At 44.6% G+C, this 25,414-nt stretch overlaps 6 protein-coding genes across 6 annotated transcripts; 5 read left to right on the top strand and 1 right to left on the bottom strand.

Annotated features, from left to right (window-relative positions):
* Positions 1-129: 129 nt before the first annotated feature.
* Positions 130-3,872, bottom strand: setdb2 (SET domain bifurcated histone lysine methyltransferase 2). The gene is made up of 10 exons (XM_067260286.1): positions 3,549-3,872; positions 3,270-3,383; positions 3,057-3,158; positions 2,036-2,849; positions 1,733-1,902; positions 1,325-1,569; positions 1,138-1,186; positions 675-868; positions 437-525; positions 130-352 (listed from the first exon to the last, which is right to left on the bottom strand). The coding sequence occupies exons 1-10, from the start codon at positions 3,580-3,582 to the stop codon at positions 238-240; spliced, it is 1,926 nt and encodes a 641-aa protein (XP_067116387.1). The 5' UTR covers positions 3,583-3,872; the 3' UTR covers positions 130-237.
* Positions 3,873-4,406: 534 nt separating this feature from the next.
* Positions 4,407-8,272, top strand: LOC136965968 (uncharacterized). Its single transcript, XM_067260287.1, has 9 exons — positions 4,407-4,502; positions 4,748-4,953; positions 5,123-5,245; positions 5,385-5,617; positions 5,743-5,880; positions 6,443-6,636; positions 6,834-6,913; positions 7,009-7,092; positions 7,255-8,272. Exons 1-9 carry the CDS (start codon positions 4,423-4,425, stop codon positions 7,404-7,406), a joined length of 1,290 nt encoding a protein of 429 aa, XP_067116388.1. The 5' UTR covers positions 4,407-4,422; the 3' UTR covers positions 7,407-8,272.
* Positions 8,273-8,670: 398 nt separating this feature from the next.
* On the top strand, positions 8,671-11,311 carry f7l (coagulation factor VII, like). The gene is made up of 8 exons (XM_067260566.1): positions 8,671-8,761; positions 8,918-9,093; positions 9,268-9,292; positions 9,398-9,511; positions 9,679-9,819; positions 9,993-10,081; positions 10,240-10,360; positions 10,627-11,311. The coding sequence occupies exons 1-8, from the start codon at positions 8,671-8,673 to the stop codon at positions 11,172-11,174; spliced, it is 1,305 nt and encodes a 434-aa protein (XP_067116667.1). The 3' UTR covers positions 11,175-11,311.
* Positions 11,312-11,850: 539 nt separating this feature from the next.
* LOC136966476 (uncharacterized) lies at positions 11,851-21,540 on the top strand. Its single transcript, XM_067260983.1, has 14 exons — positions 11,851-11,857; positions 12,161-12,324; positions 12,495-12,519; positions 12,638-12,751; positions 12,843-12,983; positions 13,212-13,333; positions 13,564-13,684; positions 13,804-14,363; positions 19,077-19,101; positions 19,441-19,554; positions 19,751-19,882; positions 20,053-20,378; positions 20,582-20,699; positions 20,805-21,540. The coding sequence occupies exons 1-14, from the start codon at positions 11,851-11,853 to the stop codon at positions 21,413-21,415; spliced, it is 2,580 nt and encodes an 859-aa protein (XP_067117084.1). The 3' UTR covers positions 21,416-21,540.
* Positions 14,803-17,375, top strand: f7i (coagulation factor VIIi). Its single transcript, XM_067260526.1, has 8 exons — positions 14,803-14,860; positions 14,955-15,118; positions 15,213-15,237; positions 15,447-15,560; positions 15,663-15,800; positions 15,941-16,047; positions 16,158-16,278; positions 16,468-17,375. Exons 1-8 carry the CDS (start codon positions 14,803-14,805, stop codon positions 17,169-17,171), a joined length of 1,431 nt encoding a protein of 476 aa, XP_067116627.1. The 3' UTR covers positions 17,172-17,375.
* Positions 21,541-22,363: 823 nt separating the features above from the next.
* Positions 22,364-25,356, top strand: prozb (protein Z, vitamin K-dependent plasma glycoprotein b). Its single transcript, XM_067260258.1, has 8 exons — positions 22,364-22,451; positions 22,763-22,926; positions 23,059-23,083; positions 23,197-23,310; positions 23,762-23,893; positions 24,053-24,153; positions 24,319-24,436; positions 24,533-25,356. Exons 1-8 carry the CDS (start codon positions 22,364-22,366, stop codon positions 25,168-25,170), a joined length of 1,380 nt encoding a protein of 459 aa, XP_067116359.1. The 3' UTR covers positions 25,171-25,356.
* The last annotated feature ends 58 nt before the right edge of the window (positions 25,357-25,414 follow it).

The following is a 25,414-nucleotide window of genomic DNA, read 5'->3' as shown; positions in this document are numbered from 1 at the left end:
CAGGCTGTGAAATGAAAATGCCACTGATTTTTACACATTTACTGCGTTAATTGGACTAAGCAGTGCTCTTGAGTCTATTCCTAGAATAATTTTAAATGTTTATACAAACCAGTCTGATCAGTTCATTTTGAAAGTTTTTATTTGACAAATTGTGTACACTGTATAAAAAGAAGCAATAGTTTAATGTGTGGAGGGCTTGATAATGCACTTGTTTTCCACCCAGGTGTTTCCCTGTAGTCACAGAATCAGTCCCTGGCAACCATCACTAACACACAGACATGGGACCTTGTCAGGGTCACTTCCTGCATCAAGAGAATAGTTCCAGGTTAACTCCGTCCCCGACTTCACCACTCTGTCAACGAGAGAATACAAATGTTTAATAGGATGTCTTCAGAATAATTTCATGAAGGCATTAGATAAGCAGATGCACACTTACTTGTTAGTGAAGAAGGCAATCATAGGGAAGTTGGGGTCATGAGAGTCAGTGAAGACGTTCTGCACAAAGAGGTTTGGCACACAGCTGTGCTATTGCACAACACATAAAATTGAATGATTAAGGATTGATGTGTGGATTTGATTAGCTATACAGTTCATAGTATATCAGTGTTTGTGAGGTGAGGTGAAAAAGTTTGAAAATAATTCTTGAGGCATCATCCCTGTCTCCGGAAACTTACGTTGATGAACCGCCCTACATTTCCATCTTTTGTGGCGTCTAGATAATACATCTGATCAGGGTTCTGTTTTAAGTCCGGTCTGGCAGTCTTTGAAATTGTTTCTCTCTTAAGATCTTTCATGTCTGGATCTTTGCTGACTGCCTCAGAATGCATCTGTGTCGTTTTCTGCACCACTTTCTCCTCATCCTCCAAACCTGGAAATGAGATGGAATGGTTTGCACAAGGCTGTCATGGGATTCTCAGTGCTCTGGGTCTGGATTGTCTATGGCTGCTTGGGGAAAAAAGGTTAGAACTTACACTAGCACTAGTTGGCATTACAGCAGCCAAGTCAGGTCGAGATAAAAGCATGTATCACCCTTTCAAAATCACAAAAATTACGACTTTAAATAGGAGCCTCTGCTGCAAAAATATGCAGTACAAACAAAGTATTTAGTTTTTCTAAATGTGCCAGAAAATGCACTACCTGTTGGAGAGTGGCCCAATTCCTGACTTCCCACGACTACTGCCTTGACCTAGGAAAATATAAATTACACATGTTGGCTCCAAGTATGTTTTTTTAAGATAAGGTTGACATTAAGACAAAAGGTACCCCTTTATTCGCGCCCTACTACATTGATTCTGTGTGCTGTTTGCCATGTGTGCAGTCTAACCATGCCATTGAGCAGAAGAGGGTCTGGATCAGGCTGTACGGAATCAGCAGGCCTTTGGATCACAGGGACGTGGAGGGGCGGTGAGGTGGGGGCAGAGGGTCCCAGCTGCTCCGGACAGACTCGGCCTTCCACCGGCGCCAGCCACTCAGTCACAACCTCCACCTCGTCATCTGAGGGAAGCTCCGCCCTCGGACGCTTGGGTGGGAGGGGCTGGTCAGGGTCTACACAGGCCCTGAGAACTACACCTAGATGGAAAGAGGGGATGGAGATGATGTTGATTATATGGAGGACGAGAGATAGAGGGTTAAAAAGAAATACAATTTAGATTAGTGGTTGATGGATTAGAATTTAGAATAATTGAACACATGTAAATGGATGTACACACACGGAACCATTGTTTGATCCCACCTGCATAAGTGCATACAAAGGTGCCCCTATCCAAATCGTCACGGCAGCGCACCCCCCAACCCTTGTCGGCGGTGTGGAAGACCTGGAGACGCACACGGAGACCATGCTGGACCACACGGTTCTGACACAGACTCCGTTCACACCCGCACCATGGACCGCACTCGTAGATCCTGGAAAAAAAACACAGGATCTGTGACACACACTGTCCTAATAACAAAACTAATATGATCATTATGCTACAGTACAAACAAACAGCCATTCAAGCCTTCGTGCAGTTGGGACCCAGCAGGTCTAGTAACTCACCCAGTGGGTACAGGCTCAGCCAGCCGCTGGTGGAGGTAGTGCTGCCCCCTATAGGCCATTCTGATGCAGGCGCAGCTCTGAGCATCCAGACAGCCATCTGTGCAGTCACAGCAAGCTTTGAACAACGGCCCGCGGCTGAGAAAACAGCCATGAGGCCAACGCTCCTTCCTGTACCGAAACTCCTCTGGCCGCGCCCCTTCTTCTCCAATGCATAGTTCCACCGGTGTAGGCTCCACCCCCCGGCTCAGGTCCCTCTCCGCTGGTACCATCGGCACTGGTCGCCAGGACAACGGTCGCGGACAATCCAGTTGCACCTTAGGGTTGAAGCTGAAGTAGTCCATCTGCAGAACACTGTGACTCCCTGTCACCAGCAGGAAGCTGAGCACCTCCCCCGGCGTATGTAGACTCCGTCCACAGGGGGCCTGGTAAGTGACGCCCGACTCGGCAAGGTCACAGGACTCCGGGTCCACTGACTCCCCCCACTCAGATTCTAGTCTGGACTTCATAGCCTGAGGCCCAGCACACTGACGCTGGAAGCTCAGGTGGAGGGGCACCTTCAGAGGGTTGTGCCACCGGAAGTAGTGGGCAGACCTGGGAAGGTTGGGAATACAGGCCTGGCTACAGTCGTGAGGCTGGTAGTGGAGCTGGAGGGGAAGGATTGGGGACGCTACATCTTCTTTGTTGACATAGCTAGGAGACAGGGGGTCCACGGAGCCATCAAAGTGGATAGACGAGGGCGACGTGGGTTGGATCTGCAGGGGAGGTAGTGGGGTCTTAGGGCTGACAGCCTCAGGGCCTGAGACGGACATCATTTCTAGACAGAAGAGATTAGGAGATTTTGTCAGCTCAACACAACCTATTTGTTGATATGCCACATTTCACTTGCACTGGTTCCAAAGATTAACAGTGCTACAGCAAATTTCACATTCAAAACATAAACTATACTTGCAAAAACAGAAATTATGCAGATTGAAATGATATAATGCCCTACTATTGCCCATGGAAGTACAGTAGCCCTTACCTCCCCCAATAACAACTTCCACAAAAGAATCATTGGTTTCAGCTGGAGCTGCCCTCAATCCAGATTCAAGTAACGTGATCATATTCATTCCCTGGACGTACTCTGAAAAACAAGAATCCATTGTTTTATTAATCACAAGCCACGGTGTACATTAGCTTACATGGAATGTTTATAATGAGTGTGTGTGTGTGGTTCTGTTGTATAGCTAGCTACCTCTGTCAGTTGCTGTACAGGTCTTGATTGCACTTCTCAGTTGAATTAAATATTCACACAATTCATCAAAAACGTGGTCCACATCAACGTCCATCCAAAAGGTTTTCGCTCTGGCTGAAATCACAGTGAAAGTGTCACTATCTGTAGCTAGCTAACCTGGGTAGGAAAATGCAGTCGCTAACATCAACTCAAAATCGTTTCGCTACTGACAAACATCTGTGAAAGAGAATTAGTTAGCAAGGCTAGTAATGGGCGAACTATATCCGTTGCCTTTCTTACCAACTTCGGGTTGCTCTGTTCCATCCATTTTCATTTGTGTCAATGGCTAGCCTAACTAGCTGATGGTGATGGTATTGTTAGCCAATAAAATTGTGCAGCCAGCACTAGCAATATAGCTTGCTCTAACTTCCTTTCCAGATGGCTTTAGCCGACCAGTACTAGTACAGTATAGACTATATTTTAAGGGAACCAAAAAGTTAATTACTTATGCCTACTCTTTGGATGTCAGCAAAATAACTAGTAGTTATATATCTGGTCTATCTGGTAAGCTAGCGGCAGGTCCAAATAAAACGTCGCCCCTTTACATCTTAATAGCTAGCTAGCTAGCTAGCTACTGACTATTTCTGAGCTCTGATTAACTTGCACTAGTTGGCTGGCTAGTTACAGTCTACCCGCGGAACTATGCTGTCTAGTCTAGCTGTGTTGCTGAAAACCCTCAAAGCCAGACACTTTGTAGTGTTATTTGTCATTTTTGTCGTCCTCAACAGTTCAGCTACGTTCATTGCTGGTTTGTGACTCAATTAATCGAGAAAGTGGAGGACATTACTGTAAGAAAATCATCCTGACAAATTTGTTTAATGCGCCTTTGTTGCTTTAATTTGTGATCAACCTCGTCCCCCTGTAAAAAGAATATGCACCTGACAACAACTTGTGTGTGGGATAAGATAGTACTAGCTTGCAATATATTTTGCAACAGCTCGTGCAATGTTTTGTTACTTGTGCGTCAAATCTAATGGGATATAGAGCTATGTTAAGTCATGCTGATACATCTGTACTGGTGGGGCCACATGTCTAGCTGTTATGTAGTTAGCTAGGGTTAGCCGGACTCATAGTTCGCTAGCTACTTCCTGTATTGTTTTGTAACATCGAAAAAATGACCTTACGCAAGTTATTTCACGAAATTATTATCAGTAGTCTGGTGTTACTGCAAGCGAGAAGAAGCACTTCTCTTGGGTAAGGAGCATCCTGACTTTTACTGTTCGCGGTTTCCTGTCATTTTCATTCTAATACGAAACGATATCGTCAAATAACTAGTCAAAATAATGAAGAGTCGCTGTAGCTACACATTAATTATTGTGCTCTTCTCAAGCTATGGTGCATCTTACTTTTATTAGTCATCAACTTTCAAGTATGAGTTACGATTTGCACTTCAGTTTTAAACATTCATGTATTCAATGTTACTTTTTTTTCACCCATAGAAACAGCAGTGTGGCAAAGATGACACCGGTGCGACGGTCAATTGGTGAAGCGCTTTGGGGAATGTGCGCAGCGGACTCTATGTCCATGCCCGTACATTGGTACTACTCTGTCTATGACATAAGGAAAGACTTTGGAGGTTGGATAACTGGCTTCAATGCGCCCAAGAACAGGCATCCATCCAGCATTCTCACTCTCTCCAACTCAGGTGCTGTATGATCCATTTCATACAATAATTTAATACGTTTCTTATAAACGTTGAACTACTTTGAATGCACTTTTTTTTTATTTTTTTTATTATGGTTCAGAATGCAGTAAAGCTTGGCTCAAAAATGTGTTCATTCTCAATCAGTTGTTTCTCCCCATCTTGACTACAGCTGGCAGTGGTCGCTCAGCATGGTCATCGTCAGCTAACCGCCCTAACGTGGTGGGGAATGTTATCCTCCACGACAAACTCAAGTTCTGGAAGGCAGCAGCAGGATCAGTCCATTACCACCAAGGTAGAAGCTCACTCTCACACACATACATACCACTTACTTACACTAAGTGATGTCATATGTGTTGATTCAGGGCTGATTCAGAAACAGAGGAAATTGATCCATCATTTACTAGTGAACAAATCTGAGCTCTGTGTTGCAGGAATGCAGGCAGGTGACAGCACCCTGAATGCCATCTGCTCTCTGAGAGTGGCTCAGACACTGGCACAGGGCAACTTTTCCAACATGTCGAACCCAGAAGCGCGTGCTGCCGTTTTGAAAGATTATGTTCAGTTCATGACCACGCCAGGTACACATGAAGACACTTATGCAGAGTCATTCCATAGATCCTTCTTTTCTGACTGGCAGGACTCTAGACCTACCTCTCCCAGCAAGGTACACACACTCACAAACACACACACACCCCACATCTACTGTCATATATTACAGTTTGAAGTCTAATAAACTGTCTCAAATAAAACTTGAACTGCCTTGTACCTGTGTTTATCTCTCTGTCCCAGATCCTGGAGTTTGCAGAAAAGCGCTATAAGCAGAAGATGAATGTTTCCGTTCCTGACGGCCAGCTTGACGCAATTGGCTGCATCCCCATGACGATTCCCTTTGTTCTTCTCTCTGCTTCAGCCAATGAGGAGCAAGCTGTGAGAGATAGCCCCGATTCCTTGAGTGTTAATTAAAACAATGTCAATTGTCTATCTAGTCCCAGATTCTAGTTATTGTAGTTAAAGTTTTTAGTATTCTAGTTAAAGTTATTGTCTATCTAGTCTATTTAGTCACGTTTCTTATCTGCTACTGGCCTCTTCAACAAGGCCAAGGACTCCCATTGACATTCATTCACTTATTTAAAGTATTATAAGTCGATCTAATGACAATTCAGTATGCATAAGCCACCTTATCTCAGTATCCGATTGCACTATGTTGACCACTCACGCTGCTCATTCTATTCTATTTTTATATATATTTTATTTTATATTTAAATTGTTGTATTCTTAGATTGTTTAGTTCTTAGAAAATAGTGAAACTTTTGTACTTTTACTTAATTTAAGATTCGTATATGTTTAGTGTTTTCCGTGTTTGTATAACATACATGGCGAATAAACCGAATTCTGATTCTGAGATTCCTCTTTCTCAGATTCATTCAAAGCTGTCTCCATCGGTTGCCTTCTCTCCAGTTACTGGAGTTACTGTTTCTTTCTCTCATAGCTGTCGGCAGCTGTCGAGTTTGTCAAACTCACACACCCCCACCCTAAGGTGGAAAAATACGTGGCTCTATATGCCCGTGCCCTTCATGCCACCCTGAATGGCGGCAACCTCAAACAGCATGCAGAGGCAGCCCTCCGCTCGCCCACGCTGGACGCATGGGACACGTGCCAGCACTACATGCGACGTGCAGCCAGGTACTAGCTTTGCCCTTACAGTGATGGATGTTCTATTGTTTAGGATTATTGGACAAGAGAAATTTAACAGTATTTGTTCTATTGTTTAGGATTATTGGACAAGAGAAATTTAACAGTATTTGTTCTATTGTTTAGGATTATTGGACAAGAGAAATTTAACAGTATTTGTGTTCCATATTCGTTCTCTCACTGGCCAGGTTTCCAGTCTCTTCAGAAGAGAGGCTGAAGGTTCACCAGAGTGCTGTGGAAGCTCTGGGCTTGGCCTGCTATACTAAAGGTAGCTCATCCCGTTGTTTAATTCATGCATCTCAGACTCTTATATCGGAATCAAATAATGGGCTTTGATGAAAGTTTGCTCCTATGCCCTTACAGGTGCTCTTAGCAGTATGTTCTACTTGGCACATGAGTTCCATGATGACCCTCATGGAGGCATCTTGACTAACACCAACTGTGGTGGTGAGTTTCGAATCGTGCGTGCCTCTTTGTGTTAGTAATTACAATAGTACATTTGAAAACCCGGGGCAAACCAATGAAACAGTTCTGTGTACTGTTGAGGTTGTATTTTATTTGGTGTTTTCTATTGCCACTGTGTTGATTAGTCTTGATGGTGCTTTCCAGGTGAGAACTGTAACAGAGGTGCAGCATTGGGGGCTCTGCTGGGGGCCCAGGCTGGTCACAACGGGGGGGCAGTGCCCCAGGAGTGGAAGGATGGAATGCTTCACTCCCAGGAGCAGATCCGGGAAATCCTTACGGAGATGGACCAAAATTGAAACAGTGACCCCTAGTGGTCTTGAAAGCAAAGGGAATTACAGAGAGAGAGAGAGAGAGAGAGAGAGAAACACAGTCAAATTAGTTTGAATATATTTATTTTATTTAAACCTTACTCCTACTTCCTTTCTGACAGACAGACGGAAAGTACAGTAGACTTGCCTCCTTGTAAAACCGCCATTCAAGTGTGTGACTGGCGAGTCTCAGCTGAGCTGTTTACATCATTCGTTGTTTTATTGTCTTCCCTTTTGGGACTCGCCTATGCACATGAAGTGGCACCGTTTGCTCTCACATTCCACTTTCTTCCTAATTTTCACAACCTCATGTTCTCTTGGAAGGGAGTTACAACATCAAGGTCCCAACAGCGCTAGCAAAAATCTCCCTTCTACCTCGATGCAGAATGTTAATGTACGTATTACTAAGCTGTCTTCCGCCTTATATGTGATAAAAACATAATAAGCATTATCAGATACTGAATTTAAAAATATTACAATTTTCTGCTTTTATTTGCAAGATATTTTGATGGTGACCTTTTCTTTAGGATTAGCTACAATCTTATTAAACGTATCTCATGAACGCACACAGTGTGGAATTGTTTAATGTAACACAAATACGGTGTTAGTTTGCTGCGTTGAGTGTAACAACTTTGTGGCCTGTGCTGTGTTAGGATATGATAATGAAATTGTATATTCATATCTCATGTTATCAATTTTTTTTTTTTTTATGCTACACTTAACACTACCACAATATATGTATAAATATTCATGATTCATTATTTTGGGCAATTACCCCATGTTGTGATCTCTGTCTCTCATGTTTGTGGAATAACCTCTTGCAGTGAAAACAATGCATGCTCTGAAACATAAAAATAAACAGTAAAATTATTGTTTTTGACTTGTTTTTCTCAGGAAACATAAGTAAAAAAACAAGGTTTAATTGAACCATACCAAACATCTATGTAATGGATATTTTTTTTAATATAAAAATACTTGACAAGACTGATACTGAATAATGATATTAGCAATGATCAAATCATTCATAAGGCTGTGTAACATTGCTCTCTTCTGGTGTAAAAGCGGAGCTGCAACCTTGACTTGACTCCAATTATTGTGCAACATCAAGCCTGAAAACATTCTGTTTCCCCTTATTTGCTCTACCTGGGAGGGGAGAAATGACCTCCCTGTTTAGTGACCATTTGTATTTGGACAAGGAGAGTTCATGTTTTTGAGACAACTGAACTTCGACCAAAGCCCTGTAAACACAGGAATGGAGTCTCTGACACACAGCCTGACAGTGAAGCTTAGCTGCCTGTTTCTTATGTCTCTCTGTACAGTTGCTGACTCTGGGCTACCAAGAGGTGAGTTGGATGTCCAGGACCAACATGTGATAAATTACTGTTAACTGGGCCCAAATGTATTAAAGCATGCTGATCTTGGACACTTTTTACTTGATTATAAGGAAAGAAATGAGCTCCTAAGATCCACTGTGGTTTCTGTATGATGCTATGTCCCAGCCGCTGCAGTGTTCCGGAGCAGGCAGGAGGCCAGCGGAGTTCTGGCCCACCCGCGCTCGCGGCGCGCTAACTCCATACTGGAGGAGCTGAAACTGGGAAATCTGGAGAGAGAGTGTCTGGAGGAGACTTGCTCATATGAGGAGGCCAGGGAGATCTTCAGTCACCCCGAACAGTTAGTGAGTGATACAACATAAGCTCTGGGCTATGAAACAACTCACCTCAACGTGAGGTCTGATATATAAATGGAATGGGATAACTATAGTGTTGCGAGATGTGCATTGGGATAACTGAGAAAGACTGTTTATTTTAACATCTCCCTCTTATGATAACTTGTATGTGCTTGGGTACAGGACAAGTTTTGGAAAATATACTCAGGTATGAAAAATCTTTTACAAACTCTTAACTACCCAAGTTTAATGCAATGTCATTCAGCCCCTACTCCATCTGCCAGGGTCTAGTCTGGTTTGTTTCTCTGTGTAGACGTGGACGAGTGTGAGTCTGGGCCGTGTTTCAATGGAGCCACCTGTGTGGATCAGGTGAACGCTTACATCTGCTTATGTCCCCTTGGATTTGAAGGACGAAACTGTGATAGAGGTGGGTAGAAGACACCCAAATGTGACTACATCCTGTGGGGTAATCTAACTCTCATTTAGCATCATGAAGTTGTCTGGCAAATCATTGAATGTTTGGCAGACATTGTAGAAATCCTTTTTGGTTTAGCTAACTGTGGTTTTGTGTGCATCTGTTCCTACTACCTTCAGCGAAACGTACCTCTTATGGCTGCCTATATAAAAATGGAGGATGTCAGCATTTCTGTAGAGAGTTCCCTGATCTGACTCACACCTGTTACTGTGCCCCTGGTTACAAGCTGGCCAAGGACAACAGCAGCTGTCAACCCCAAGGTCTGGCTAAAACTCTTACTGCACAACAATTCCCCAAAACCCTTGCTGTTATCTGGACACTTTGTTTTAGCACAAGACCATGGTCTACTTTCAAGGTGAAAGAGGAACTATGAATGTGCTACACACAGAACAAGGATTTCTACTGACATTTCTACCTCATTTTCTTGACATAGTTTCCTTCCCTTGTGGAAGACCTGTGAATGAGTTCCAGCCAAGGGTAGTGAAAGGTGAAGAGTGCCCTAAAGGACAATGTCCATGGCAGGTACTGCAACAAAATCTCAATATTCTCTCCCACATCAAGTCTTGATCTCATACACACAAACTTGCGCACAGACACGTTCAGACTTTTTTGTTGTTGTTGTCCATTCTAACTCTGTCCTTCTCACTTACACACATGCCACGCTCCACCCATCTCCCCAGGCTCTGTTGGAGTACAGGAAGGAGTATAAATGTGGAGCGATTGTTCTGGCACCTCAGTGGATCCTAACTGCTGCTCACTGCGTGTGGAGGATGGATTCTACTCAAATTCAGGTTATTGCAGGTAAAGCACATAGAGAGTTTAAAGGTGTGGTGAGTTTATCAAGACAACTGTCATTATTTTTTTCCAGACCCAACGGGTAATGTAAACTGGCAACCCATTTATTTGCTCCATTACCTTATATTCTGAATAGATTCAAAGGCAGTGAATGATAGTCAAACAACTTCAGTAACTTTCAGCACCTGTTACTAACAGACAATAAGGTAATTCTAATAAACAATATTCTCTGGTGCACAGTCCACTCACAGTGCGTTCTTCCATGTTTCAAGGTAAACACAACCGCTCTATGAAGGAGAACACAGAACAGGTGAGGCAGGTAGCAAGGTTGATCATCCACCCCCAGTACAACCACACCACTACAGACGTCGACCTGGCCCTCCTCAAGCTGCGGAAGCCATTACGGCCTGGACCTTTCGTGGTGCCCGTGTGCCTGCCTGCACTGGACGGGTCCTTCGAGCGAACTCTGGCCACTGTGCGCACCTCCGTGGTGAGCGGCTGGGGCCGTCTGGCGCAGTCTGGGCCTTTCTCCACCCTGCTCCAGAGGCTGGAGGTACCACGGGTGCCCCTGCAGGAGTGCCGTGCCCACTCGGGCCTGAACGTGACTCGGAACATGCTCTGTGCGGGGTTTAGGGAGGGGGGCAGGGACGCGTGTCAGGGGGACAGTGGTGGGCCGCTGGTTACTCATTACAAATATACCTGGTTTCTTACCGGGGTGGTAAGCTGGGGAAAAGGCTGTGCCGGTCAAGACTTCTATGGGATCTACACCCGCGTAGCTAACTTCCTGGGATGGATTGACCGTACCATGTCAACCGGCTGAGAGAAGGGTATTAGTTTGAAACCTTCTGAAAGACTTCTGGTATGATACAGAGACACAGTCAGATACGGTCCATTCAAGCTATATCATGTTAAATCTCATGTTAGCAGTACAAATGGTTGAAATGTATAATTATAGGAATGAACAGTTTGTGCCAAAAATAAAAAAAATGCCCTTCTCATACTCTTTCTTCTAATTAAGTTCAGCAAAATATACCTACTCTCAATTACTTTCTATAAAGATGTTTGATGAGATTGAGCAAAGACAGTTACACACAATGGACAACAGTGCACTGCATGTTAATACATGGGTCACTGGATTCCCCTCAGAAACAGAATGCTAGCCCACAACATGGCACAACCGAGTTGCAGGGAGATAGAGGGGAGGAGCCTGCAGGGGACAGTGTTGTAGGGGTGGATCAGACGTTCAGATGAAAGTTTGTGACTAACTTCAGACCTATGGACTAAAAAGGGGGGAGAAAGGGGGAAAACAGCAGAAAGTGACCGTGTGGATAGAAGTCTTTAGTGTAACTCACCACAATGTACCTTACTGTGCTCTGTCTTACTGTAAGCATCTGCTGCTGTCATACAGCATCGGGTAAGTTGTGCAGTGTGTATGTGTGTATGTACTGTGTGTGAGTGTGTGTGCGTCGGAACATTCAGTTGACCAACATCTAGGTATGTTGGGTATTGCACACAGGTGAATTGTGCAAGTGGTGTGGTTGGCTGTGCTTGTGATTTGGTGGTGATAATGGTGATCAAATGTTCACATACAGAAGGCCAGAATGTGCTGCAACAACATTTGTCAAATATGCAAACATATTATCTGATACCTCTGATATGTCACACTTTGTGGCCTGTCTCTGGGTGTTAAAGCTGTGGTCTAATCTTTCTCCAGTAAATGTGTGCCCTAGTTATTTTCAAATTCAATATGCCTTATCATGTTTTTGGGGTTTTGGGTATGCGTGTTGTGTGTTTATGGTTGCCCAGTGTTTCTAGAACGGGAACAAGCCAATGGCCTGCTGACAAGGTCCAAAAGGGCCAACTCAGGCTGGCTGGAGGAGCTGAAACTGGGAAACCTGGAGCGGGAGTGTCTGGAGGAGAAGTGCTCATACGAGGAAGCACGAGAAGTGTTTGAACACAAACAAGCCACGGTCAGTAGCTGAAACAAACATGCAAATGGAGAGTGGTCTTCACTGAGTGGGAAGTCAGAGAGGAATGTTTCCCTGAACGTTCCTTTAAACCTTCATCTGGCTGCCTGTCAACCAAGATCAACATGAAACACTAACTGGCTGAATTGTTTTCTACTTGTGTTTTTCTTCAGGATGAGTTCTGGAAAAACTACAATGGTAAGCTTAACAGCGTAAGCAACTTGTTCAGTTTCAACCATCAGACATTTTTGGCAACTAACGTTCTCTCACTGCGTTGCACTTCCAAGTTCACAGCTGTGCACTATCACCCTTGCAGTTCAAGATGCCTGCCAATCGAACCCATGTCACAACAACGGGACCTGTTCCAGCTCGTCATCCTCCTACACCTGCCTCTGTGTGCCGGGCTTCATCGGACGCAACTGTGAACTTGGTAAGATTCATATTCATACAGTAGCTCCAGTTTATACAGTTGTATTACCTTGAACAGCACATTTAATCGGTTGTTTCCCTATGTCCTTCAGAGATTAAGGCCGTTCCTGACTCCTGCTTGCATCAGAATGGGGGGTGTGAGCACTTCTGCGAGGAGGAAGGGGGAAGGCGCAACTGCTCGTGTGCTGAGGGTTACTCCCTGGAACCGGATGGGCAACACTGCTTGTCACATGGTGGGTGGACAAAGATCTTTAATTGGTGTCAAATCAGACCAATCTTAACTCTAGTCACCAGAATAACCATGTATATGTAGCGAACCAAATTCCTTCAAAGATTCATCTCATCACATGAAATGTTTGCTCAAACAAGGGATCTGAATATCAATCTGTTCCAGTGTCTCTGTCAACCCCGTGTTATGAATCACACTGTGGTATCTGACCCCTGACCTGTCACCCTCTCAGAGGACATAGCTTGTGGGATGGTCCCTCTCCTGCAAAGCAAAGAGAAGGGAGACACACCACTGAACCCTCTGTATCGTATCGTGGGAGGGACAGAATGTCCTGAGGGCCACTGCCCCTGGCAGGTACAACCCAGCTATTGAGCTAATAACAGTCACGAGGTCAGCAATGGAAGCTCCTTAAAGTGTCTGTGTTCCGTCAGTATTGTGGGGAAAAAAATTGTTGTTAGTCTCATATGATGTCCAGTATGTTAGGTTCATATAGTTGGTAACTGACACCCTATGTATTAGTGGCACTGTCAGTAATTAAGATATGATAGATGCTTACCATAGGGAGTATCACATTGATTTTGTAGGTGTTGCTGATGACTAAAGGAAAGGGCTTCTGTGGAGGAATATTTTACAAACCAACCTGGATCCTCACCGCCTCCCACTGCGTGGTGAATTTGAAGGCCGAGGCCCTGACCGTGGTTGCAGGTAGCTGGCCTGCACGTATACACGTGTAAAAATACTCCAGTCAGTTGTTTGGTCTAAAACAGCATTCCTACCAACTCACTGCCTGTGTTTTCCCCTCGCGTGTGTACGCATGTGTTCAGGTGAACACGACTTAGACGTGGTGAAGGGCACCGAGCAGACCGTGCAGGTGGCTGAGATCCTCATGCACGCTGACTACGTCCACCTGACGGCGGACAGCGACATCGCCCTGCTGCGGCTCAGCAAGCCCGTCGTCTTCACGCCCTACGCCGTGCCCGTGTGCCTGCCTACTCGCTCCCTGGCGGAGCGCGAGCTCTGGGCCATCAGCATGCACACGGTGAGCGGCTGGGGCAGGGTGGGAGAGATGGGCCCCACCTCCAACGTCCTCCGCAGGCTGGACGTGCCCCGCATGCGCACCCAGGAGTGCGTGGAGCACAGCGGCGTGACGTTGACCAAGAACATGTTTTGCGCCGGCTACACCGACAGCAAAGGGGACTCCTGTAAGGGGGACAGTGGCGGCCCGCTGGTCACGCGCTACAGGAAGACTGTGTTCCTGCTGGGGATCGTCAGCTGGGGCAAGGGGTGCGCCCGGCCAGGGAATTATGGTATTTACACCAGGGTGTCCAACTACCTGGAATGGATTCACAATGTTACAGCAACAGTGCAACCGCAGAAAATCACTGCAGCGACATAAAAAAAATACAAAAGTTGTATTTAAAACTACAAGAGGAGTTGTGATTATTTATACTGACGATGGTGCTTCTGCTGCACTGTTAAATGTGATCTCTTTCTCATAATTAACACATAATTTACCTTTCCCATGGGGTTGTATGAAATTATAATGACCCACATTTGAACTCTACTTAACATCAAATAAACTTCATGAAGTTCAGCTTGGGTATAAGCACCATTCAGAGTAAATGTTTTACAACAATAGAATATGTACAGGCAGTATTTGAGTGAGATAAGACTCACTTTAAAATACGACGACGTGTAACACTCAAAGCTTATGACTCACTTATGACTATTGACCCTCTAGGAGGGGGCGTGAATATTGTACACTGACCTGTTCAAACCTGAGCAGACACCGAGCATTCTTGGTCATTGATTGGGCTGTGACGATGCTGATTAAAGCTGTAAGTGCGTTTTGGTTGTTTTCAAGCGTCGTTTCTGCTGCTGGTAAGTATATAAAAATTGAAAGCAATAGCTACATTTACCGGATTTTTGGATGACGTCAGATTTGCAATTAAATTCTGTCTGTCGACTTTTATAGTATTCATCGAACGGGAGGATGCGCATGTGTTGTTTCACAGACACAAACGAGCTAACTCAGGCTTCTTCGAGGAATTAAAACAAGGCGACCTCAAGCGCGAATGTCTCGAGGAAATATGTAATTACGAAGAGGCCCGTGAGGTTTTTGAGGATGAGGACCAAACAGTAGGCTACCTTGTACATCATTTATTAATTCGGATTTTAGCGTAACCTCCGTTGAACAAATAATAACAAATAATAACATATTTTGTTGTTTCAGAAACAATTTTGGTTGACCTATAATCGTAAGTAGAGTTTTTTTCAATTTATTTTTAATTTGATGATATTGAAATTCATGCAGTTTGAATACGAAGTTTGAGACTAAAAGTGTGAAGGATTGCATGCCAGCTACTATGTTCCTCTTTTTATTTACAAGATTATATATAATATCTGAGGAACATTTGCCACAGTGCCCTGACGAAGTTTCACCAACTTTATCACTGATTCTTTCTAGGCCGTGACCCCTGCTTGATCAACCCATGCCTCAATAATGGAGTGTGTATTTACATGGCTGACTCCTACACTTGCCAATGTCCTGAGGGATTTGAGGGGAAATACTGTCAAACAGGTAAAAAGAACCCATCTCATGTCAGAAGAATTTATTGACAAGTTACAGCAAGTCTTCACACGTTTCCAAAAACATCATATTTTTCCTTGTTCATTTCCACAGTGTTTGAGGACACTCTGAAGTGCCTTTATCAGAATGGGGGTTGTGAACACTTCTGTGATGGTTCAGGACCACAGCGTAAGTGTGCATGTACCCCTGGTTATGCCCTGGGTGAAGACGGAAGAGAATGTGTTGCTCAAGGTATGCCTCTGGAGGTGTGGATATTTCCACACTTCCACATTCTTTACATATCATTTCATGACTTGATGAATGGCAAGCCGTAGTCATAGTGTCATATCCATCTTTCTAAATTATCTATCTGTTTGTCTTTTCAATCATAGTCCAATTCCCATGTGGAAGAATTCCTAAACCTGTGAATCAAACTAAAGAAACACAAACTAGGCTAGTTGGAGCATCCCATTGTCCAAAAGGACAATGCCCTTGGCAGGTAAACAACACGATAAACATTATATCCAACATATTTAGACTCCACCTATTCTCTTTCACTTCAAGTTGATGTTATTTGTAGAAGTCTCTCACTGGAGTGATTTCCTGCAGATCCTTCTGGAGCTTGAAGGGCTCAGCCATTGTGGAGGGGTTCTAGTCCACCCAGACTGGGCCATCACTGCTGCCCACTGTGTCCACATGAAAGACCCCAAGGATATGGTGGTGGTGACAGGTACTGTTCTCTCGGTTTCTCTCTCTGTCTGTGTGTGTGTGTGTGTGTTGTTGAGGTTTTAGTCCTCCAATCCTCATTTAAAAAATCACATTAATAACAGGCATCTATAACTATGGCATTGTCCCTGCTGTGGCACGCTCATGAGAAGAACGCCGGAGTGCTCGATGTAAGTGCAGTCTCTGTTGCCAGGGGAACACAACTTGGAGGTGGAGGAGGGCACCGAGCAGAGGATGCACATCACCACCGTGATCCCCCACCAGCTTTATGACCCGGCGACAGGTGACAGCGACATCGCCCTGCTGCGACTGAACCAGTCTGTGTCCCTTGACACCCACTCTGTGCCTGTCTGCCTGCCACAGCAGTCCTTTGCCAAGAGCGAACTGGCGGCTGTTCGCTTCCACACTGTCAGCGGTTGGGGCAAGCGCACAATTGGGGGTAACACACCAACCTCCCAACCTGGCAACCCACAGGCCCCTTCTTCACCCGTCCTTCGCAAGCTAGCTGTGCCTATTTTGCCCAACACTGAGTGCAACATAAAGAGTGGGTTCAACTTCACAAGCAACATGTTGTGTGCTGGGTACATGCAAGGTAACTTAGAAGCCTGCAGGGGGGATGATGGGAGTCCCCTGGTCACCCAGTATGGGAGCACTCACTTCCTGATGGGCGTGGCTGGATGGGGGAGGGGCTGCCCCCAGCCAGGGTACTATGGGGTCTACACCAATGTAGCCAATTTCCTGGAGTGGATTGAGGCAACAATGAAATCCTCTCCTACTGTGAGTGTGACCAATGAAAAGCAAGAGGATATAATGGTCATCGGAGGCCAGGAACTTCAAAGAACAACAAAACCACCAATGACGATGTCCCCTGATATGCTTGAACAGAAAATAGTTTAACTTTTGTCCTCTAGTATGTTGATTTGTATTATCCTAACCCTATTGCGATTCCATTGGTTTAAAATACATGCATTATACTCGCATAATCTTTTTTTTCTTAAACACTGTCAAGTTTCTATTGTGTCCTACATATACTTCTGTTCAATGTATAGGTTCTTCAGAATTTCATAAATAAATCAGTCACTGACAAGCACAGTGCATCATTTCTCATCAGATTGGATGTTTACTTTGTTTTTTTCTTCTGTAAATACTCATGTATAAATGTACACCTACATCCTCATAAGTTTCCTGAAGCTCTTTCAAACTGAACAGGATATCTTTGAATTTTCTTTCATGAAAACACAGCTGTGTTGTTGACAACCGTGCTGATAAACCACAGATCCCACCAGGCAAATATTGGCTCAATGATTCGGTCTTCTGAGCACTCACATGGCCCCTGTGACTTTCTGCACCTTGCGAAATCTCCTCTTATTGGCTAAAAAGAGAAGTTTCCAATTGGCTCATCATACTGACGGGGACATGACTGTTTAGTGGAGAGGACAAGGCTCTATCTTTTTGTCTGGCCATTTAAAAGCAGAAGATTTTGAAGATATCTTGAGTCATATCGTGAGTCAGAACTACAAAGTTGCTCTCTATTTCTCTCCACCTTGCTTGCTTTTACTCAAAGTGCTTCTCCCTGTGCAACTTTGTCCCTTCCTTCTCTAAACCATTCTCCTCCCCGTCGCTCCCTCCTTCCACCCACTATCTGTTCAAGGCCTCTCTCCCTCCTCCATACTCTCACTACTGCGACTCCCTCCATTTTCTTATCCTTCTTGATCCTCCCTATCCCTCATATCCTCCTCGCACAGACAGGAGCTTTCTTTCCCGGTCTCGTTTGTTCTCTTTTTCTCCCTCCCTCCCCCTTCCCACCCTCCCTCTCGGGGCCATTGCTCCTGTTTCTCTCTGCAGCACTGTACTGTGTAGGTCCAGAGAGGCGCCTCATCAAGAGAATCGGCCATGTTGCGGCTGTCGCAGACTTGTTTCTTTCTGCTCCTTCTACATCGAGTGACCTCCGAGGGTACGTTCAATCACCCTACCGTCTCAAACTGTTGACGAAACATTCGTTCAGAGTTATAGTTCAAGTATAACACATCTGGTTTTAGACACTAGGAATCATATCTGTCTTCTTCCTGCCTCAGTTCTTGTGGTTAATATCACTAATGAAGATGGGAGTAAGGTGTACATTTGTTTACCGAATGGTGTTACAATATTGAGGTGAATACATAACTGGGGACTCAGTGGGATGTTAGTTTGTGGTTCTTCATGATGATGATCTTTGTTGATGCTGATGGTTGTTTGGATAATTCCAGTAGTGAAGTAGCTTTATGATGAGGATAATGATGATGAAGGTGACCCCCCCCCTTCTCCCAGTCTTTCTCTCCAGTGATGATGCCAGCCAGGTGCTGGTACGTCACAAAAGGGCCAACAGTGGTTGGGAGGAAGTACGTAAGGGGAACATGGAGCGGGAGTGTGTAGAGGAGCGCTGTGACTACGAGGAAGCCAGGGAAATATTTGAAGATGATACAAAAACTGTATGTGGAGAGACCAACCCATTTACACACACACACACACACACACACACACACACACACACACACACACACACACACACACAAACAATCTACATTCACCTTTTCTCTAACAATCATCCCCGACAAATATAGATCTATATATATGTCTGATAAGCACTTCCATTTCTCTCTCTTTCTCACTCTTGGTCTATAGATCTTTTTCCTCTCTCTCTCTTTGTGTTTGACAGGTTGACATTTGTCATTGTCAATTTAATTTCACTGTAACTAAATATCACTGGTGATGTCAACACAGTATTCCCTTTGTGAATGTTTGTTCATCTTTTTCCTTTCCTAGATAGAGTTCTGGAACAAATATTTTGGTAAGTTACAATGTCACAGGTGTCACTGTTCTGTGCTCCTGGGTGTCACTTCTACTGTCACTTGCCACCTCACCGGGCTGTATTAAATTGACCTGGCTTATACAAACCCAGGCTGAAAAAATTGCAGATTGATGTCCTCAAACTGAGGAGTGGGTTAGATCCATTTAGATACGTTTTTTCAACTCCTGTAACTTCGTCTACCGAAACCTTAGCCGGTCATGCTGAACTGAACTGTAGATCTAGCTCTTGGAAATATAAAACTGAAGAGTGAGGTAAACAACTCACTTTATGTCACCTTAAACATTTCTTGGTAGTCAATCGTGCTTTGGTCATTCACAGATGGGGACGACTGTGTATCCATCCCTTGTGCCAATGGCGGCGTGTGTATGGACGGGATCGGGAAGTACACATGTTACTGCAAGTCAGAATTTAAGGGCTACAACTGTGAGATTGGTATGTATCTGATTATCCATGCATCTTGGCCCTGGGATCGTTTCAATATTCACCGACCTACTGAACAACAACACACATTTTCAGAATATTACTGTGAATTTACATTCATCTAGCTACAGCAGGCGAGATTATCTAGCACAGAGAAAGTGCTTGAAAGTTTTCTATTATGGGATGGTGTCCTCCCTCTTTCTTGTAGTGATCCCTGAGCTGTGTGAGAATCAGAATGGGGGCTGTGAACACTTCTGCCAGGTGAAGAGAGGAAATGTGGAGTGCAGCTGCGCAGATGGTTACTTCCTAGACTCAGACGACAAGTCCTGTATCTCCAACGGTGAGAAAATAGAGACAAGGATGGAGAAAGAGAGAGAGAGAGAAAGAAGGAGTGGGAGAGAAGAAGATAAAGAATGATTTAAGACACTGCCAGTTGTGGTTATCCACTAGACATTTTTGTATGGTGACTGTACTGAAACCTAACAATGTTGCTGTCATTTTGTCCTTAAGACCCTTTCAAATGTGGTGTGATAAAAGCCTCCAAAACTCGGAGCATCTTCATCTACCAGCCACAAGGCAACACCACAACCAACACCACCACAGCCAACACCAGCTTTACCATCACCAACACCAGCTTTACCATCACCAACACCACCTCACACACAAACCAAGTTAAAGACACAGATGACCAGATCAATGTCAACCAGAAATTACTGGTGGAACGTTACGCAGAAGTCTTGGAAGTAGTACAGGAGGAGAGGATCATTCCTGATGTCGGTGTAGAAACACGGATTGTTAACGGAGAGGAATGTCCACCGGGACAGTGTCCCTGGCAGGTAAAGGGTCTTGTGTGTGCATTCAATGGCGTGCAATATAAGGTGATGGTTTTCAATGAGGCTGACAAATATACTAATATAGACCAATATGTAGTTTGTACTAATGGTAGTTGTGTTTTGTCATTTTCAAGATCCTTTGTGAGAAGTAGTCGTTCACTGTGAAGTTGAGTTGTGATGTTTCATGTCGGTGTTGCTCTAACTAGGCATTGCTGATAAACCACGATGACATTGGATTCTGCGGAGGAACCATCCTGAATGAGTACTTCATCTTGACTGCAGCTCACTGCATGAACCAGACACGTAGCTTTTACGTTGTTCTGGGTAGGTTATCTTAACCACAGCCTTTTTCTTAGTCATGTTGAACTGAATGGTCTTGAGTCTGGTTGAATCTTAGTTTAAAGCTAATCCAACTGACTTTGCCCGCAGGTGAGTTTGACACAAAGGTAAAAGAGGGTCATGAAGCCAAACACTTTGTGGATCAGGTGCTTGTCCACAGGAACTACATATCCGAAACCTTCCACAATGACATCTCCCTCATCAAACTACAGAAGCCAATCACTTTCACCAACTACATCCTGCCCGCCTGCCTGCCAGAGCTGGACTTTGCAGAAAACGTCCTAATGCGCCAACCCGAAGGCCTTGTCAGTGGCTTTGGTCGCGTGGGGGAGAACAAGCAGCCGTCCACTGTCCTGCTCCGGCTCATAGTCCCGTACGTGCCACGAGCCACCTGCATGGAGTCCAGCGCACAAAAAATCTCCAAGCGCATGTTCTGCGCCGGCTACGACAGGCTGGCCAAGGATGCGTGCCAGGGTGACAGTGGCGGACCTCACGTCACTCGCTACGGGGACACTTGGTTCATAACGGGTGTGGTGAGCTGGGGCGAAGGCTGTGCCCGCGAGGGCAAATACGGCGTTTACACACAGGTGTCCAAGTACATCGGCTGGATCCGGGACGTGATGGCCAGGTTCCTCCCCAAAGACAAGAACGAAGAAAAGAGGATTAAGAGAAGAGCACATCCTGTCACTCTTTGGGTATAAGTTTGACATCACATGTATAGAAGCGAAAAGAGAATGGTTGATAAACAGGCTTTTGGAGATGCGTTCAAAACACACTGTTTCTGTGTTGGGGTACTAGTTGGTGTGTTGTAAAACCTAATATTATATACCGTGTCAGCTTACTTTATTTGCAGTTCCATTTACTAATGTACCAAAATGGGTGTGCAATACTTTCCACAAGCTTGATATTCAAATGATGCCACATTTAGTCAGAATAAGTGATTATTACACACTCTCTCTTGCAGTATTCAAAATAAATGCATGAACTACAAAATATAACTTTGTTTGTGGTTGCTGCTGACAGTTATCAGTCATCTTGTATTGTAAAGATGAAATAAAAGGTACTGAATGAATGCCCTTAACAAGAGTGCTAAAGCTTCACAAACACAATGTCCCTAAGTGGACTCTACTCTGTACACATGCAAACACAGACATACAGAGTTGTACAAACAGACCACCAACATCCCTGCTGAGAGCAGACATTGACGTGTATGCAAGCAGACCTTTGAACTTGGGAAGTTTTCTGGTATTTAAATGACTAAAAATGAAAATTTTACTAAACATTACTGCTTCACCAGTATGTCCATATATGACTGAAAAACATTGACAACCAATTTAGTCACCATAATTGGGTTCCTACTGTATGGTGTTGAAGTGTAGAGAATGAAGCAATACACTGTAGGTTAGAGAGAGACTGACAACAAATTAAGACAGACACACTGAACAATGTGAAAGGAATCAGACGAAGACAAGAAATACAAATATTTTACAGTAGAGAGAGAGGGAGAGAAGGAGAGAGAGAGAGGGAGAGAGGGAGAGAGAGAGAGAGGGGGGGGGGGAGAAAAATAGGGAGAGAAAGAGGGAGAGTGAAGGAAAGAGAGGGAGGCTACAGGAGGACCTTAGCACTATTGGAGGTTTGCTGGAGCAGTAATGCGGAGCGTCATGGGGTTGTGGCAATGGTACTTTCTCTGCTTCTCTTTTCTGGGCAGCTTCCTACTGGTCCAAAGCAAAAATGGAGGTAAGCTGTAGAAGGCTATGTGCTAGGTAGCCTACCTAAAGTCATAGTCACAGTGAAGAGCAACTGCTTTGTAACTGTTTTTGTTTAAGACATAAAATAAATGACTGTGGAATCACTCAGTGACTGTTTACATAGAGTCCTTAGCATGGAACAATGTGTTCATGAAACTGTTCTTTCCCCACTAAGGTGATTCAAGAAATAATATTAAGGACTTTAATTTGTCTCAAACTGGGGAGATTAGGATATAGAGAAAGAGGGTGTTTGATCTCATTCCCCTTCTTGCTTTATCCCCTTGTGCTTATGTCTCTCAGTGTTCAGAACGCCATCTCACGCCAACACAATCTTCCTACGGCCCAAGCGTGCCAACACCTTTTTCATAGAGGAGATGCTGCAGGGAAACCTTGAGAGGGAGTGTTATGAGGAACGCTGTAACTATGAGGAGGCCCGCGAATACTTTGAGGACACACACAAAACTGTAAAATCAAATAAAACAATTGTGATCAATGATATATGAGAGAATGTAACTACTCTCATAAGTACTGTTTCAGTAGGTGTTCAAGTCATACTGTGGTTTTCTAGTCTCTTGTCTCTCTCTCCCCATCACCAGGAGGCTTTCTGGAATGTTTACGTCGGTGAGTCATAAAAACACAAACAGCTGAGTTGTGGTCCATCTATCTACTCTTCTAGACCACCCTTTCTCTCTTTTCCTGTTTCCTACCAACTGCCACCCTCTTGCCCTCTTCAGACGGGGACCAGTGCAAACCCAACCCCTGTCTGAATGACGGCCGTTGCATCGATAAAATTGGAGGTCACACCTGTAACTGTACTGACCTGTTCCTTGGACTCAACTGTGAGACTGGTAAATACATGCTTTGTGCCTTCATGCTGAACAACAAGGGAGTCAGGTGGCTGAGCGGTGAGGGAATCGGGCTAGTAATCCGAAGGTTGCCAGTTCGATTCCCGGTCATGCCAACTGACGTTGTGTCCTTGGGCAAGGCACTTCACCCTACTTGCCTCGGGGGAATGTCCCTGTACTTACTGTAAGTCGCTCTGGATAAGAGCGTCTGCTAAATGACTAAATGTAAATGTAACAACTGTGAAGGTAGTGGGGAGAATGGTGATGAATGGAGAGTTGATCATTTTCTAAGTAAAGTGTGTACCCTGGCACGGTATATGATGGTATCACAATATCATTTATTGGTTTGGTGCCTTTTATTCACACCAGCTAAAGTGTTATCTGTTTATGCGTCTGTATACAGTGTTTGATCCTTAAACAATTTCTTTGTGCGCATGTGTGACACATGCTGCAGATATGTCTCAGTGTCCCACCCAAGGGGCCTCTGCCTGTCAGCACTTCTGCACAGTTAAATGGGGAATGTACTACTGCTCCTGTGTAACGGGTTACAGGCTTCACAGCGATGGAAGGAGCTGCATACCTGAGGGTAAAACACACAACTTGAATTCACCTGTCTCTCTCGTCTTTGTCTTTCTGTCGCATAACTTTATCAATTGAAACATACCACACACATATACATAGTCCGGTGCATAAAATACATTCACACAGTGCACCCAATCACAGACTCAGACAGCTGTTTCCTTAGACACACACCCCTGTGGAACGGTCTCCTTGAAAAAGGCTGAGAGGAACAAGCAACCAGAAGCAAGCAATCACACCTGTCCAGATGGCCACTGTCCATGGCAAGTAAGTCATTGGGGCTATCTTTTAGGTAGAATGGTAATAAAGCAGATAGTCTACCATGTCACTGAGGTAGTCAAGTGGTATACATACAAATAAAGATAAAAAGTTGACTTAGTTCAACCTTGTAATCCTTTCATTCCAGTTTGTTTGTGATTTGTTGATCGACAGGTCTCACTGCGGACCCGGACAGGTGAAGAGCAGTGTGGTGGGGTGATCCTTGAACCTCACTCAGTCCTCACCTCAGCACGGTGCCTCAAAATGGGCAAGAAACTCTACGTTGTGGCAGGTGAGCACATGCCCTTACTGGAACTGAAAGAGTTTGAACACATTACAGCTCACTCAAATGGATCTTATTGATGGATCTTATTGATCATCCTCCTAGGTGACAGTGCCACTGGTATAAGGATCACCATACAAAAGATCTATATTCACAGCCGCTACAAGAACGGTCTTCCAGGGGATGACCTTGCCCTTCTGAGACTTAGCTTGCCCATTCCCTTTGGCCCCTCTCACTCCAAAGTATGCCTGCCCACCAAGGACTTCAGTGAAAATATCCTAATGAGTAATGGGAAAATGGGGATAACTGGGGGGCCAGACAAGGACCCTCTCGCTCCCCCCCACCTAACCTACCTCAGCCTCGAGGACTGTAGCTCCAAGCTGAACCTCTCCCACTCAATGAGCAACAAGATGTTCTGCATGAAAAGTCTGGAGAACCAAAATGGCCACCATGATTTCAGGAGCCTTGAGAGCCACGATGGCCAAGACGGATACAATAGAACAGGACAGGAAGTGAAAGATGCTACACCTAAAGCCTGTAAGCTCCTGCCTGGAGCCCCAGTTGCAACTGTAGAGGGTGCCACTGTTTTCCTGACTGGCATGCTTCTCTCACCCATGTCACATGACTGTGAACAAGGTGTAGTGTTCACCAAGTTGTCTCGTTACCTGCCATGGATTGAAGAACATCTAAAGCTTTCCGAAGCAGAGAAGAAGACACAAGTCAGTGTTTATCCCCAACCTTGAAGGAGAAGTAATATCTCATTGATGAGCAGAACTACCAACACTGACTACTTTCAATAGACTCTACATAATACCACAAATAGGAACATTTAACCTTTTTTTGCAGCACGGTGATACATTAAAATAACAAAACAAAAATTATGTATTTAACATATGCTACACTTCAGTTGAACTGACAATCTCTGAGCTTCTGGCAGTGTGAAATAACCGAAATAAAATAGTACTGTGAATGCTTTACTGTCACGTC

The sequence above is a fragment of the Osmerus mordax genome, chromosome 22 (assembly GCF_038355195.1).
Source record: "Osmerus mordax isolate fOsmMor3 chromosome 22, fOsmMor3.pri, whole genome shotgun sequence".
In the NCBI taxonomy this organism is placed as follows: domain Eukaryota; kingdom Metazoa; phylum Chordata; class Actinopteri; order Osmeriformes; family Osmeridae; genus Osmerus; species Osmerus mordax.
Note: the sequence above shows the minus strand (reverse complement) of the source record. Positions and strands in the feature narration are given on the sequence as shown.

What these genes read in the sequence shown, in the direction of transcription:
- setdb2 (XM_067260286.1), bottom strand. Translation starts at nt 3,582, where the DNA reads ATGAAAATGGATGGAACAGAGCAACCCGAAGTTG. An exon ending in GCTGAGCCTGTACCCACTGG is followed by an intron (nt 1,903 to 2,035) that starts GTGAGTTACTAG and finishes TTTTTTTTCCAG; the next exon opens with GATCTACGAGTGCGGTCCAT. An exon ending in ATTGGGCCACTCTCCAACAG is followed by an intron (nt 869 to 1,137) that starts GTAGTGCATTTT and finishes TCTCATTTCCAG; the next exon opens with GTTTGGAGGATGAGGAGAAA.
- LOC136965968 (XM_067260287.1), top strand. Translation starts at nt 4,423, where the DNA reads ATGACCTTACGCAAGTTATTTCACGAAATTATTATCAGTAGTCTGGTG. An exon ending in CAGCCAATGAGGAGCAAGCT is followed by an intron (nt 5,881 to 6,442) that starts GTGAGAGATAGC and finishes TTTCTCTCATAG; the next exon opens with CTGTCGGCAGCTGTCGAGTT. An exon ending in GACTAACACCAACTGTGGTG is followed by an intron (nt 7,093 to 7,254) that starts GTGAGTTTCGAA and finishes GGTGCTTTCCAG; the next exon opens with GTGAGAACTGTAACAGAGGT.
- f7l (XM_067260566.1), top strand. Translation starts at nt 8,671, where the DNA reads ATGGAGTCTCTGACACACAGCCTGACAGTGAAGCTTAGCTGCCTGTTT. An exon ending in GTTTTGGAAAATATACTCAG is followed by an intron (nt 9,293 to 9,397) that starts GTATGAAAAATC and finishes TTCTCTGTGTAG; the next exon opens with ACGTGGACGAGTGTGAGTCT. An exon ending in AGGACGAAACTGTGATAGAG is followed by an intron (nt 9,512 to 9,678) that starts GTGGGTAGAAGA and finishes TACTACCTTCAG; the next exon opens with CGAAACGTACCTCTTATGGC.
- LOC136966476 (XM_067260983.1), top strand. An exon ending in TTGAACACAAACAAGCCACG is followed by an intron (nt 12,325 to 12,494) that starts GTCAGTAGCTGA and finishes GTTTTTCTTCAG; the next exon opens with GATGAGTTCTGGAAAAACTA. An exon ending in CGGACGCAACTGTGAACTTG is followed by an intron (nt 12,752 to 12,842) that starts GTAAGATTCATA and finishes TATGTCCTTCAG; the next exon opens with AGATTAAGGCCGTTCCTGAC.
- f7i (XM_067260526.1), top strand. Translation starts at nt 14,803, where the DNA reads ATGCTGATTAAAGCTGTAAGTGCGTTTTGGTTGTTTTCAAGCGTCGTT. An exon ending in TTGAGGATGAGGACCAAACA is followed by an intron (nt 15,119 to 15,212) that starts GTAGGCTACCTT and finishes TTGTTGTTTCAG; the next exon opens with AAACAATTTTGGTTGACCTA. An exon ending in GGATATGGTGGTGGTGACAG is followed by an intron (nt 16,279 to 16,467) that starts GTACTGTTCTCT and finishes CTCTGTTGCCAG; the next exon opens with GGGAACACAACTTGGAGGTG.
- prozb (XM_067260258.1), top strand. Translation starts at nt 22,364, where the DNA reads ATGCGGAGCGTCATGGGGTTGTGGCAATGGTACTTTCTCTGCTTCTCT. An exon ending in TTGAGGACACACACAAAACT is followed by an intron (nt 22,927 to 23,058) that starts GTAAAATCAAAT and finishes CCCCATCACCAG; the next exon opens with GAGGCTTTCTGGAATGTTTA. An exon ending in GAAACTCTACGTTGTGGCAG is followed by an intron (nt 24,437 to 24,532) that starts GTGAGCACATGC and finishes TCATCCTCCTAG; the next exon opens with GTGACAGTGCCACTGGTATA.